The 15,433-nt window shown below is 37.2% G+C and overlaps 1 protein-coding gene across 1 annotated transcript; it reads right to left on the bottom strand.

Annotated features, from left to right (window-relative positions):
• Positions 1–396: 396 nt before the first annotated feature.
• Positions 397–14,819, bottom strand: fzr (fizzy and cell division cycle 20 related). The gene is made up of 5 exons (XM_017083285.4): positions 14,527–14,819; positions 11,088–11,432; positions 8,649–8,901; positions 1,381–1,614; positions 397–1,313 (listed from the first exon to the last, which is right to left on the bottom strand). Exons 2-5 carry the CDS (start codon positions 11,207–11,209, stop codon positions 486–488), a joined length of 1,437 nt encoding a protein of 478 aa, XP_016938774.1. The 5' UTR covers positions 11,210–11,432; positions 14,527–14,819; the 3' UTR covers positions 397–485.
• Positions 14,820–15,433: the final 614 nt, after the last annotated feature.

Here is a 15,433-nt window from a genome sequence, read left to right as displayed (position 1 = left end):
AAAAGACACGTAAGAAAAGCAACAAAAAAATGTAGATTATAAATATATAGTATATGTGAGTGTGGTGCTGTTGGTTTTATCCAATTACTTACAATTTCCATATATAATATTTGTATATGGGCCTATATAGACTTAGTTTCAGTTGTTTTTTTCAGTTCTTGTTTCAGCCATTAATTGATTTTCCTTCTGTTTCTTCATAAATTGCATGTGTTTTCCTACATAAATGTTGCTAATAACCGTTCTATACAAAGGACTTAACTTAGATTTCTTTAAACTATTGCTGCTGTGGTAACTAAAATTTACTAACGACTGATGAACAAGAATCGTTTGTATATATGTATATAGCATATAGGCTTGTTGATTAGTTGGTTTCTGCTTGGTTTGCTGATTGGTTGGTTTTAGTTTTCATTTGTTGTTTCACTTTTGTTTTGTTTGTTTGTTGCCTTTGGCGCCTCGCTCAGTCTTCGGTCCTTGGATTATTGTCCCTATCTGATGTTGGCAAACAGATTCAGCACGGATTTGTTCTCCTTTTGGCTGCGTGCCTTGCTGAATACGTTCCAGAATCGCAGCGTCTCATCGCCGGCGCCCGTGACAATGGCCTCGCCATCGGGACTCAGGGCCAAGTAGAGCACCCGATACGAGTGACCCGTCAGCTTGGCCACCTGCGTCAGGGACGGATACTTCCAGACCAGAATCTGGTTCTGCGAATAGCCGTGCGTGGAGACCAGCTCCGAGGAGTGCTTGGACCAGGCCAGATTGCACACCTGCGAGCCCGTGTCCACGCACTGCATGGGCTGGCCCGTCAGCGTGTTCCAGAATCGAATGCACCGATCCGCCGTTCCTCCGCCGCTGGCCAGCAGTCCGTGGTGATGTGGCGACCAGGCAATCGCCTTCACCGCCGCCATATGCTCCGTGTAGGATTGCACGGGATTCACGGAATGCTGATTCCACACGTATAGCCGATTGTCATTGCCGCCGCTGGCCAAGTACTGATTGTCCGGCGACCATTTGAGGCCGCAGACCTCCTGCCTATGGCCGGCCAAGCGTCGCTCCGACTGCAGCTGCGGCGTCCTCGTATCCCGCTGGATGATCCAACGATCCCGCGACCCACTCGACAGGATGTCACTGTTCCAGGCCAGGGCGCCCACGCGGGCCGAATGGCCATTGAGCTTGTTGATCTGCTTATTGGCCGCCACATCCCAGACGGTCACATAGCCGTGATGAGTGCCCACGGCGACGGTGTTGCCACGCTCGTTCCACGACACCGAGGTCACCGTATTCGCATCCGGACTGAGATCACACAGGCGGGTTACCTGGAATTGGAGGGGGAAATACTCATTAGTCTTGGCTTCCTTGATGGACCCTAGAGGACCAACTCACCTGACTGGTGCAAGCGCTCCACAGATACACACAGCTGCCCAGGCCCACTGCCAGGACATTCTGCGACGACCAGTCGACCAGGTTCAGATAGAAGTCATCCTGCAGCTCGGGCGCATCCAGCACTTTGAAGGGTATGCGCGAGATCTTGCGCGTGGCCTTGCGCGGCGATCGCAACAGCTTCTGGCTTTTGGCGCTGACGGGAGACAATGAGTACGGGCACTCGCCATTGTAGTCCTAAAATGTATAGAAAAGTATATATTTAAATATGTAAATTTGGTAATAGAAGTTTAGATTGCCTGGTTATCCAAGCAATTAGCAGCAGGCGTTCCAGTTGCTGCAGCCGAGCAAGAAATTGCCAAAGCAAATGTGTCTCAAGTGTGGGGAAAAAACAGATTGAAGTTGGTTTTGTTTGCGAGCCGCGTACTTGGCGTCCAGCAATTAACGCCATCGTGCTAAGAGTTGCGACCGCGTCGTAATCTCTGCCCCCTGGTTACATGCTACTCCTCCCCAGCAAACGCCTAACCATCTTTAATACACCGGAAAAAAATATATATGTATATTTATAAACACCTTTTCAATTGGTAAATACACCAGGTTCTCCCTTTTAAAGCAAATGAAAGGAAATTAAAGAGCAGTTGTCATTTAAAAATACTGAATTCAGATATATTTATACATTTAATATTTAACAAAAATTAAAAGCTGATAAGAAAAATAGGCTAGTTTATTATAATAAAATGTTTTCCAATACCAATACATTTTTTAGATTATTTGTAGAGGGTTTTAGTGACCATTATTATAGAATTAGAGTTCCTTGCTGGCAAACTCTAGGGTTGTGTTGATTCTGTTATAAGTATGTAACATACATTTTTGAACATCGGTTTAAATTTTTTTATTTTAAAATTATTAATAATTTTCTTTTATTATTAAGAATTTTATCCCTAATCTAATTATGGTTTAATACAAGTTTTTTTAACATAAAAGGAACATTTTTTGTTACAACCAACTAATATTTAGTTTATGCAATAACGCCGAATGAAATAACGCACATATTAAGCATTTTGATAATTTTGGTTCGTAGTTCTTTTTTTTACTCCCATGGACGTAGTTTTACTGGGCGTCATTGCATGCATTCAAAAAAAATCGAATAAAATGTGTAAAATTCCTGGAATTTCGCTATAGCAATTTCGTTTGCAAGAAAATTCTCTCTGTGTAGCATTCATTTACAAATCGCATTTGGCACGCATTCCGCTTCGCTGGGAGCTCTGGCTTTTGCCCGGCTTGTGTTTGCATAGAAAATGCGGGCAGAGAAGTGTGTTAAGCGTATGCGTGAAGGGCCGGTAGTTATAGTCATTGGACCTCTAACAGCCACGCCCCCTACGCCCACCTCTTACGCAACAAAATTACATTTGAAGTGCGTGAGTCGCGGGGCAGAAAGATACAAACTGTCCAAAACTAAACGGAATTGTGCGTGCCCATTGCAATGTGGGAAAAAATAGAGAAGAGAGTTCAGGGCAGATGAAAATGCAAATGAAATGGATGGGCTGTGCTCAAGGGTCAAAAGCAGAGCTTTCCCTGAAATATTATACATTGGTATTCCATTCGAAATGCATTCAATTAAGGGTAGAGCAAATCCAGAAGGGTACTAGAAATTATTCCACATTCGTTTCCGTGTTGAAAGACATTTGTTTTTAATTTATGAAAATAAATTCTAGCCTCTCCCATTTTTATAATCTTTTTTATTAACATATATACTAAAATTCAAGTTAAGTAAGATCCCTTTAGAATGAGTCTTTGCATTTAATTTATATTTTATAATCTTTTTTTGTATATAAACTAAAATTTAAGCTTAGTTAGATTACATTTTTAATTTAAGCATTAAAAACTCAAGGGAATTAAGCTTAAGTTTTAATTCTTTCGTTGATATGGTGCGCTTTTGATAATAATGCATAGCTTCCATTATCCAGCTGACTAATATAGTTGACGCATTTTATTTCTCCCTACTCATGGGACTCTGAATTTCAATAAAAAGAGTAATGTTTTTTAAATATTTCAAGCTCGACTCATTTCGCATATCGCCTTTCTGCTATTGCAAGTAGTTCCTTTTTTTTGGAACCGCATTTGTCATTATGGGTTTGGTCAGGTTCTCGTTTACGTTCCCGATAAAGTAAGCAAACATCCCGGCAAACAGAACACGTAAGTGAATATATCACATATGGGTATTTATATGGTATAGATAGGGTTGAGGTGCTTTGACCTGACCCCAAAAAAAAGCACTTGACGTCATGCCGCGGCTCTTAATTCATTTAGCAAATTAAAATTTAATTCAATTAACAGGCCGAAAGAAAACGAGATGATACATACAGAACTTAATTACAGAACTTGGTTTGGGGTTTGGGTTTTTTTCTTCGTTTCGTTTTTTCTTCATAGAGGCGTGCGTGTGGTGAGCCCTTAATGGTCACTTTACACTTTGGAAAAAATTGAAAAATATATATATCACCGCAAAAAGAAGCCAGCAATTTAATGGTTTTGAGGTCTTTGCTTCCATTTTCTGGGAATGTTATGAAGGCAGTTAAAAATCCCCTGGGTTCCCCCCTTTTCCACAAACCACTCTATAAAGCGTACAAGCAACTGCCATTAAATTTAAATGTTTTTCGATGCCACGCAGAGCGCAGAAAAAATACGAGGTGGTAAGCCTATTAGAAATTCAATTGTTAAAACGCTTAAAGTTTGAGGGGGGATTAATAGGGGGAAAGGGGGATTAAGGGGGCAGTAAAACCCTCTGACAAATGGCAAAAGGAAATCCGACAACTTGTACCCGATTAAAATCAAAGTGTTTTTTTTAGGTTTTAACCTTGTGGCTCCTACCTATTTTTATCAACTATTTGTAACCTCTTTATTTTGAGTAATATTTCTGACTATGAATTTTTTAATAAGTATTTTATTTTTTTTAACAAGTATTATTAATAATATTTTTGACTATGGGTTTTTTTTTTCATTTTTAAAAATGTATTTTAAATGTATTTATAAAAATCTTGGAATGTCAACTATCTATTTAAGTTATTTTTACATTCCCTCTACCATTACCATAGTTGTTTTACTCAATTTGAAGCTTTCTGTTAATTGCAGTACAGTCTGGTACAAAACATCATGTCACAGTGCGGCAAAATAATCATCATTCATTCATTCCGCTCAGCAAACACCAAACAAAAGACAAAAATGCGAGCTGCTAACAAAAAATAAGAAGATAAAAAACCTGCCGGCCGGCATTTGTTAAGTCTGGTATTTTTTATATATATCTTTTTTTTTTGTGGGCGGCGCTTGGAGGCAGGCTTATAAATTAAACAAATAAACAACCAACCAGCAGCGAGAACAGAAAAAAAATAAAATAAAAAAGGCAGGGAGAGGAAAAGGTAAATAAAAGCGTGATTCCAAAAAGAAGTGGTTAGCCCATGTTTAATGGTAATGTTGAACCTGTCGCTCCGATCGCTGGGATCTCGGATCGGATCGGACCAACTTAATCACGCCGCCACGAAAATAGTCATCGCTAATGCGATGTTAATGCAAATGTCTGCTGCATAAATTAATAATTATAATAGCAATAACAACGGAGACAACAAAAACAAACCATAAAAGATGAGATTCTGTTGGTTTGGGCCCGTGAGTAGTCGGTTTTCTATAATTCCCCTTAATGGCTATTCGAAATGGGCAGCCAGACAAGGGGTAAGAGATATCAGAAAAAAACAGAAAACCAAACAGCAGGTGCACGAAATAGCCGGGCAAAGGGGTGTTAAATTATAGTTACTTGAGGCAGCCGTGATTGGATTGTTGGCAAAGTACAAAAAGCAATATAAATAATAATTACTCCAAAATATTTAGCTGGCACGAAATTCACAACGCCTTGGATAGTAGAGGAAATTTAATTTAAGCAGATGGTTTAAGAGCAATCCATACCCATACCTTTAAAAGCCATTAAAAATATACTAACTAAATAAAATAGAATTTATTTTTGGTATTTTATATGTAAGGAATAAAAAAGGACTTGTTAACAATATATACATATTTTATTTAAAATACCTGCCCTTACATGCCCTATAAGACTTTGTAATCACTTATATTATATGATCTTATCAACAAAGAGAATTACACATTAAGAGCAATCCATACCCATATATCTAAAAAAGCCATTAAAAATATACCAATTAAAAAAATAGTATTTATTTTTGGTATTTTTTATGTAAGGACAAAAAAAGGACCTATGGAGAACATATACATATCTCTTTGAAATAAACCTATAAGACTTTGTAATCACTAATATTATATGATCTTATCAACAAAGAGTATTACACATTTTTCGTACGAATTCTGACTAACAATGATCCCCATTCATTGAGAACTAGAAATTCCATTATAAATTTCAACTCGTCAATAGACCCAAAACCGAAAACCAATCCCCAATTTTTCAATCAAAACAATGGCAAACGTCTAAAAAAGTGTTGAGACCATATATTTTGGCGACTGCTGGACAACGAGAAACTACTGTACAAAAAATTTAGGAGGTTGGGCTCCCCCACCAACCACATTATTTATGACAATAACTTTGCGACCGCACATAATTGAATTACATATTGTTTGTTGTGACCACAGAGGCATATGAAATATGAAAAAAATAAAAAAAAACACCTAAGGGCTATATAAAAAACAGGGGGAGTGGCGTGTTAATTGTGTGGGCGTGATATAGATGAATGGCCGGCGATTTGTGGGTGAGTAATTGCAGGGCGACAGAAAATCGAGTCAGCTCTCGACAGCTGGCAAAACCATTTGGCCAAAAGCAAATCAACTTGCTGTGATCGCTATTAATCAACAAAAAAAAGGGGGAAAAGTAGAGCTGCTTTAAGTGATTTCTTCCCTCTTTCCATCACCGAAATTACCAAACTATGGCTCAAATGGGCACACAGAGATCTCAGTTATTGACTCAAGTGTCGTTTTAGACCACTGAAGTAGTAGTTGAAGATGGAGAATTCTGCGGTCCGGTCTCTTTGGACCACTTCAAGTTTCGTTTCTTTCTTTCCATTAAATATATTTACCCTATCATTACAGGAGATAATATGAAATACTGAAGAAGGCATAAGAAACTTTTTTTATTAAAATTATTTTAGTTATTTATCATGATATATGTATATAAAATTGAAGTAGAAAGAAGTTTTTCAACTTTTATGTTTTTAAAAAATCCATTATCACTCACATTTCTTATAAAAAAAAATACTAAGTCCACAAAAAACATATTATACAATGATCTGGGACTCCAAATGATAAGAAAAACCCAAATAAATCAAGGGAAAATATATACTTCTTAGAAAAATACGATTCAAAACAAAACCAAATAAAAAATATGTATATAAATGGAGTAATTTTTAAAAATCTTTAATCACAACTCACATTTCCTATAAAAACATCCTATATCAACAAAAACATATTATACAATGATCTATGAGTCCAAGACATAAGAAAATCCCATATAAATCAAAGGGAAAATAATAGGGAAATACCATCCAATACAATCCCAGATAAACGAGAACACCAATTCATTTAAAAGACACAATTGATAGAGTATTTACCCCCTCGCTTTCAAATACAAAACTAGTTTTTTATTATCTGAAGTGAGTGCGTGTGTTGCTCACTTATTTGTTTCCAGCGGAGGGAACTCGCTTTTGTTATTTTTGTTGGCTGTTGGCTTTTGGCTGCTGATGATTTTTCTACTGCTTCTGCTTCGGCAACGTGTCAACTGTCAAAAATCAGTCAAAGCAAAGATATTCAACAAAATCGAGAAGGGCAAAAGACAACGGCGACGGTCAACGGACGTGCCCCACACGTACCTCTTTATTTATTTAAAAACATTTTTTACCTTTTTTCTTAACCAACAAGCGGGCAATTGAGGCAACATAAATCTGATAAGCAGGCAAATATGTCAGGTCTGCAATAATAATAATTATGATGGAGGATGGCGATAATGTTGATGGGGGAGATCACCGGCGTAGCCACGAATCTAATGACAAGTGGCAATAGTTTCCCCTTTCTCACATCTGTATTTCATTGTATTCATGTTTCTATTTCTGTTTTTTTTATCTATTTATCTATTTCATTTTTGGTCCAAACACTTGAACAATCAGTCCACCAGCTATATATACAATTACAAGGCAATGGAGGAGATCTATATACACTATATAGACAGAGCGAGATCCCAAACACGTTGGTTCACCATCATCACGCGCGCATTGGAATCAAAAAAAAAATAGAAAGAGTGTGTTAACCTCTGGTTTTGGTCGAGCAACTTTTCTCTCGATTCGTCTTAGGCCTCTAGGCTTTTCACAAAAAAAGAAAACCGGTTTCCACCGATCAATAGATGGTTGAATAGAAGGAAAAGGGGAGCCAGGAATGCCGGTCAAGATTTTTCCCGGCAAGGAAAACGTTTTAGAGGAAAATCACAAAGCCAAGTTCATCACTGGAGGTTTTAGAAGCGAAAGAAAAGGCACAAATATAGTAAAAAGCCAGTCAAAAACCTATAATAATAACTAATGGCCTGAAATCATACAAATCTCATATTCCCACGACCTGTCCTCTTGCGGTTTATTCAACTTTCCGTTTGAGATCTTCTCTTTTTCATTTCAAGGGAGTCAAAGAAAACCTCAATTAACACCGACTGCAAATTCAATTAAATGCAGAATGCAGCACACAATGCCCCTGTGAAATCTCAATCAAAAGTCAAATTCGCTGACCTTTTAGCTTAGAGAATTCCCAGCGTTTTTATGGGGGACATGTTTCTTACATACACAAAAGATCGTTGATAAATCAAATTGATCTTAGAAAACGAACTTGTCTTTACACTGCTTAAAATGATCTTGGTAATGTTGGATATTCGATTTTTTGACATTTATCATTTTGATATTTAGTACAAATCGATATTTTCGATATTTTTATCAGATTTTTTCTAATGGTTTTTAATATTCCTCTTTTAAAATAAAAGTATATTGTTGTTTTTATTTTGAAATTTAAGCCACTCCCAGCACAAACGCTGTAAAATATCAAAGTTGAGCGAAAATCGATAGATTTCGATAATGAATATTTCGATAATTTCGATATTTTTATAAAAACAAGTGATATTTTGGATTTTATACTCGATTACCTTAAATCTGAGTATAAAAATCAACCCGATGATGTGTTTTTCCTCTCCCCATTTTAAAATCAACAAGAAATGCAAATGGAAAACTCACCTGCTTGGTGGGTGACTGGTACTTGAAGAGACTCCGCTTCGCGGCCGGCGTGTAGGCATTCTCATTCCGCTCCTCGCCGGCGGTCTTCACGTCGTCGATCGCCGAGCCCAGGAGCTCGTTCTTCAGGAGGCAGGAGTAGGCCAGACTATCGCGTGCCGTTTCCCCGCAGTCCCGCTGCTTCTTGCTCGTCTGCGGCGAGTTGTCATTGGACTTGTTGATCGACGCGAAGTTCGTCTGCCAGTTGTTGTTCGCTCTGCGATGGGTGGAAAATGCGGGAAAAGATAGGAAAACACGAAAATGTTAATGCAATGAAAATGCCATTAATTATCGCTAGAACAGGGAAAGCTTGGTGCACAAAGGGCGTAGCTAAGATTGCACTAAGGGGGATTATATTTCAGTATATAATGTGTATATTCTCCTTGGTAAATTAAATTTCGCTTTCTTAAAAATATTTTAAAATTGTCTTAAAACCTTACTTTAACTGCAAATCACTTTCTCAAATTTCTAGTTTTATTTTCCCCCCTTTTATATTATTTTTTCCACGACCCTGACCATAACTTCCTTTCGTTGCAACAATGGGAAAAAAGTAAATGAGAACATCAAAAAATACTTAGCCTTACATAAATAATTTATATAAAAAATATACAATGGAATCATGGGAGGGCACTCGCAGAACGTAGACTAAATAAATTTATGCAAACGCGTTCAAATTCAATTTAGCCATATCGTCTGGCACATACCCCATACCCCACATCTCCAATTGTTATTATTTCTACCCATTAAAAACATAAAAAACGTGTGCAACGTGCAAAAAAATTATTGACGGTCGAATTGTGCAAAATTTGCGAAAAACAACAGCTAAAAATAATAATTATTTGCCATGAAATTTGGCCAAGTGTGAGAGAATTGCACTGCACTGTGAAAAACTGTTTACGAATGCAATAAGCGTTGGCTGTATTTTTTGTGTATGTTTTTTGAGGACCCCCCTTTTTTTTGATGATCGTATCTGGGCAAACGCATTTGAAGTGCTCACTTCCACCTCGAATAAATCAAATTTCATGAGCGGATGGGGGACGCAAATTGAGCGAGGAAAAATATTTGTATATATTAAATGCAGGCGCGACGAATGACAATTCAATCAAAAGGGGGGTAAGACCTCTATCGAGTTTTAAAAAAGAAAAAAGACCCTCTAACCGGAAACTAATTAAGTTTCAACGCAGAAATTAACCGTCTTGAACATGTTTCTCTTTTATTTCTGGCCAAGTTTTTGGTGAACCCTCACGTCTTTGGGTTTTCAAAGAAATAAGTTCGCACACAACAAAGTTCAAATTTCCCTGTTTTCCCATGAAGTTTTTAGTTAGTCTTGTTGTCTTTTAGTAATGTCTCTCTTTCTTCCCATCTTTCTTTCTTTTCGTGTCTTTTTTTCTACGCGGAACTCATTAGCAAATGAAGGAGAAAAATATTCAAGTTCTTTGGCCAACAGCGATGCCAATTTTTGGATTGTTAACTGGATACCACGTGCAGGAAAATGTTGGAAAAAATAATATTACAAATAATATACATCTAAGAAATTACTTTACTTAGCAAAAAATGTATCTTAAAGATGTATAGTAAGAAAATAAATGCTTGGAAAATGGTGAAATCAAAGAGATTTATATAAAATTATTGGATGTAATGTTTTTAAACTACTTCTTAAACCGATTTTTTTTAGAGACTTTTTCCTTTTAAAAAAATTGTTTAAAATATTGTTGCATAAAAAAAAGCATTTCAAAAGCAATTAATATTTTTCAATTACTTGTATCAACAACTTAATGAATATTTCACCACTAAAAACCACACTTTTTCCCCCTATTACAATAATATGTAAATTATGGCTGACTATGTTTGTCGTTCGTGTTTGTTGTTTTATGTTGATTGTTTTTTCTGTTTGTCGGCAGACATCCAATCACCGTTAGCTTAACAAGGGGCAGCCAGCCGGGAAATTCTTGGGTGGGTAGTTTGTATCCGCTGCTGGTTATTCTTTTTTCGCCAGTTCCTTCGCTTTGAAAGCGGAAAAGATGACGTAGCATAAAGAAATAACGGCTTGTGCAGAGTTCAATGCACTCAATTAAAATTACAAAATATTAACAAACCAACCATGGAAGTTGTAACTCATTGGTAGTGAAGCTTGGAAAGGTTTAAATAATAATTACGAAACGAACTTTAAACCCAAAAATTCACAATACACAAAAATTACTTCGATAATTTAAAGAAATTTTTTTTCGAAATGAAGAAAAACATTTTTTTTAAAAGTAAATTGGGGAAATTCATTCGGTATTCATTGTTATCTTTCATATTTCAGGGTGAAAGAAAGAGTTTGACCATATAGTCCCACAAAATGCTTGTTTTAAATATTAAATAAAAAAAATTCTATAAATTAAAAAGTGTTGTAAAACTCACCTGCAGGGTATGAAGCGATCGAGTGATGTGGGCGTGGTGGACGACTCGAGATTGTCGAACAGATTTCGGGCCACGGGACTGCAGTGCTTCAGGATGCGCTTCTCATATTCGGGACTAAACATCTTATCGGCTGTCGGAACTAGCCACGTGTCCTCGCCTGTGGTTTCTTCTTTTTTGTAACGCCTTTGATTTGCAAAAATTCAACACAAATTTAACCAAACAAAACTTGGAAATAAAACACTCCAATGGTTTAAAAAAAAAGAACAAAAATTTTAAATCAAGTTTAAACTCCAAAAATCTGGTTTACGAGTCGTAGAAAATATATATACAAATTATATAAGAGTGCTGCAAGAGAGAAAAACAGATAAACATAATTAATTAGAATGGTTTCTCTATGTATTTCGATGTTTTTTTTTCGAATTTGAATAAAATTGTAATTTATTTGTGGTGCTTTTCGTGTTTATTTTTTTTGTATTTTTTTTTTTGCTGACTACAACGACATTTTGGCTTTAAAGCCATTAATCAACGTCTGGGATTGAATTTGGGCTTTGGGCCTGGCTAATCAGCCCGGCAATTGCCTTTCTATTTTCGAGTCTTTTTCGCACCCATTTCGTTGGGGGCGTATCAATCACAGAATAGAATAGAATAAATAGGGGCGACGAAGAGACAGCGAGTTGGCTGTCATGTATTTTGGATGTATCTTCCCTCGGTTGCGTTCTGCATACGGAAAAATGTAAAAAAAAAAAGAGAGACTGACTTGGGGATCGAAGCTTAAATACCCCTAAAACTAACAAAGAAGTTAAGATTTATACAGTTTTTAAAGATCTAAAGCTAATATATGAAATATAAATCTATATAGATTCCCTAATGTTTTATAATCTTATAAAGTGATTGATAATACTTTAAATATTATTATCTATTCTTATTATAAAGAAGTAAATATTTTAAATATCAACAGTAGACTATTTATTTTGTAGCCACAATATATTAATACCCTTTGTAAACGGAGAAATATGATCGGCCCTTTCGGCTGCTAATTAGATCCGCCCCAGCGATCTATTCGAGATTCCAAAACCCCCTCTCCAATGGACTTTATATCTTTCTGCTTCTATATCCCTGGCGTGCTTGGTAGTAATTAATTTATGGGCGTTAAGTGTTGCTTGTTTGCGGCGGCGCTGCAAGTATTCCTCCTTTGGGATAGGTGTTTTCTGCTATTTTTTAGGAACCTCCAGAAGCACAGCAGCGTAACCAGAGTAAGGAAAACAGAAAACTCACTCAGGCCAAACACTTCCGCATCGAGGTAAGCAACTAATACTCCGCCACTTTTTCCGTTTTGCTATTATAGCTAGTAGTAAATACTTTGTTTTTTAAATAATTTTTTAGAAAATATATAATACTGAGTTATGTTGAGAACTTAAATGTGACGACCGACTACTGACAACAACCAACAGGTTACTGATTCGACTGCAAAATAAAACTCGGTTATAACTATACTTTTTTCGACGTCTGTCAGGGGTTGACTGAAGATAGAGATAAAGCTATTGACTCGCAGGTACCGCCCTCGGCAGGTACTAAAAACTCCGAATGCTGATAACTTCGAATACCGATACAAAGTAAACATTTACTTCCCAAAATATACCTACATATGTGTATTAATCCGTGACTCAAGCCCCTGGAACATAATTAAAGCCGGCGACTTACTGCTGATAACCAAGAAATGGAGGCAACTGCGATAAGGTTAAGGAGAAGGCGCCTTATAATTCCCGAAATGGGGCGGTATATGGGTAAACTTTGGGGTAGGGTTTCTTCATATACGAACGCCCATTTAGTCACATCGATGATAGGCGTGTGAAAGTTCTGGTAGTGTAAATAAAAGGGGGGAATATTGGATTTCAGACGATTTACCAGTAAAGCCCTCTGGGGGAGGTTGATATATATATGTTTACGACACGGGAAACCCCCAGTAAACAACAAGAAGCCTTTCTTCAAATAAACACCTAGAAGAGTAGTATCAATAGTGTGATCTGTCATATTACAGTTCCTATTTCTAAGATATATCATCCATTAATTATAATATTTTGTGTAGGGCATTGAGTTTATACATTTTTATATGCAAGTTTTCAATACCTTTTATAAAATTAATGTACCATACATATTATTATATACATATATATATATAATAATAATATATTTTTATATTAATATAATAATAATAATAATTATATTTTTAATAATTATTTAATTTTTAAAATACCTAATATAGATCTTGAAAATCTTGATCCATTGGGTTTATATAAATCTTGATACTTTTTAAGATTTGGGCGATAGGAGATATATAAATAAATTGATAAATCATTTCTTCCATTTTGGTTAAACCGTTTTAAGCAAAATCAAATTTATGAAATTACAAAGTGGTTTTTTTTTGCGGGGGTTGTAAAATGCTAGTATTACCACCCCCTTGGCTGCGCTCCTGATCCTGTTCGCCCCCTCTCTGTCGCACCCAGTGCATTTGGTGGAAGGTGACACGTCAGACGGGGGAGAGTCACTTTCCACTTTCCACGACCCCTCTCTCTCCCTAACTCCCTCCCACTCTAGCACACACACACACATGGTGATCAAGGACAATGAACCTGGCCTGCTGTTGTCCCTTTCACTCCGTCTGCGATCTAAGACAATCTGTTTATGTTCTGTACATGTGTTTGTACTATTTTTAGTGCACGTTGTTATTGCTGCTGGATGTGGAAGGTCAACTTGGAAGGAGAGATAAAGATAAAGAGCGCTCTGTGGGAGAAGAAAATGCCAAGGAAATTCCAGGGGCTATAAATACAAGAAAACCGCAGTGGGCGATAAGAAATCCGTGGGATGTGGTTATTTTGGCCTGCACCCCGCAGTGCCGTTTTTATTTTGTTCATATATTTCATATGCCTTATCATAAACGAACACTGGAATGATAAGAGACCACAGACAACAACAACCCCCTTCTCACGGGAAGGCAAGAGGGAGAGCAACTTCATGGGAATAATCGATGGCCGCAACAACTAAGCACAAAAACTGCAATTATGTCAAGGACATCGCATCTAATAAGCCAAAAGCAGCACACTGCGTTTAAATATTTAACTTGGCAATTTGCAGTCACATATGTGTGTACTTTTTTTTTCTATTGTTATTGCTTTTCCTATTGTGCAGAGAGAGGGAGAGAGAGGGTGAGATCGCATTACTCTCCCATGTGCTCTGTCCCGCTCGCACACAATGTACAGCTAGCAATGGAAAATGGAAAGAAAAAAGTAGAGTTGAGAGAGGGAGAGGGGAGAAAATGACGGTTAACTGTGCCAGACGTAACTGTTAAAACACACCGACACACAAAAATACACACACTAGCCAGCACTTTTAGTTTTCCACTAAACAATTTCCAATATTTGTAGCACTTTTCCCCACTTACTTTTTTGAATGTTTTACGCGCTAAAGACGGTTAATTTCGATTTATGGTCAGCAGGACGCTAAGCATACGCGTTTTTTTTTTGTTCTTTTGGTTTCTGTTTTGTTTGTTTCCCCGCTGCCGACGCTGGAAAACTCTAGATTTTTTGGGGTTGTTGTCGTTCCGAAGTCGCTCGGAGTTTATGTCTTTTTACACGGGCGGTTTTCTTGTTTTAGTGACGGCGCTGCGCGATTCCCAGTTAGTCGACTGCCGCTGCTGCTCCTACATTACAACAAAAAAAGTTACGTTTTTTCACGCAAGCAAGCCACTAAAGGTGGACAAACGTCGATGTTAGCATCGATGTCATCGATGTTTTCAAAGTATCGGTATCTTAGAGGTCATCGATGTTTTCAAAGCATCGGCTACCGATGTTTGGCAGGCCAACATACATGTTTTCCATCTCTATTCCAGAAAACTTCTCCCTCTCTTTTTTACTGACACTTACGGTTGCTTACGTTTGCTTACGTTCAAAGACGAAATACTGTAAAAACGATTTCATGGGAAGAAAAACCATCTCGTATTCGCTGGAAATGCATATTACAACAAAACAAGTTACGTTTTTCCGGCATACAGGCCACTGTAACCATCGATAGATCGATGTTTAATGGCGACTATCGATGTTTCCCCCATGTTGACGCCGCAGCCGCTCCTCTGCAAATGAAAAACGTTGCATTTCAAAATTTCCCTTAAAAAAGCGTTGCATCCAAACATTTCTTAAGACAAACATATTGGGAACAAAATTAAATGGATTTTAAGTAACCGACTTAAAAACAAACTAATTTGGCTGCAAACTACAAGGACATCTAAAATGCTCCGGCCTTCTAGATTCCATAACTCGAGTTATTGGACTCCGATTTTAAAGTGGGATACC

The sequence above is a fragment of the Drosophila suzukii genome, chromosome X, assembly GCF_043229965.1.
Source record: "Drosophila suzukii chromosome X, CBGP_Dsuzu_IsoJpt1.0, whole genome shotgun sequence".
Taxonomy (NCBI): domain Eukaryota; kingdom Metazoa; phylum Arthropoda; class Insecta; order Diptera; family Drosophilidae; genus Drosophila; species Drosophila suzukii.
This window is presented reverse-complemented; position numbering and strand designations above follow the sequence as displayed.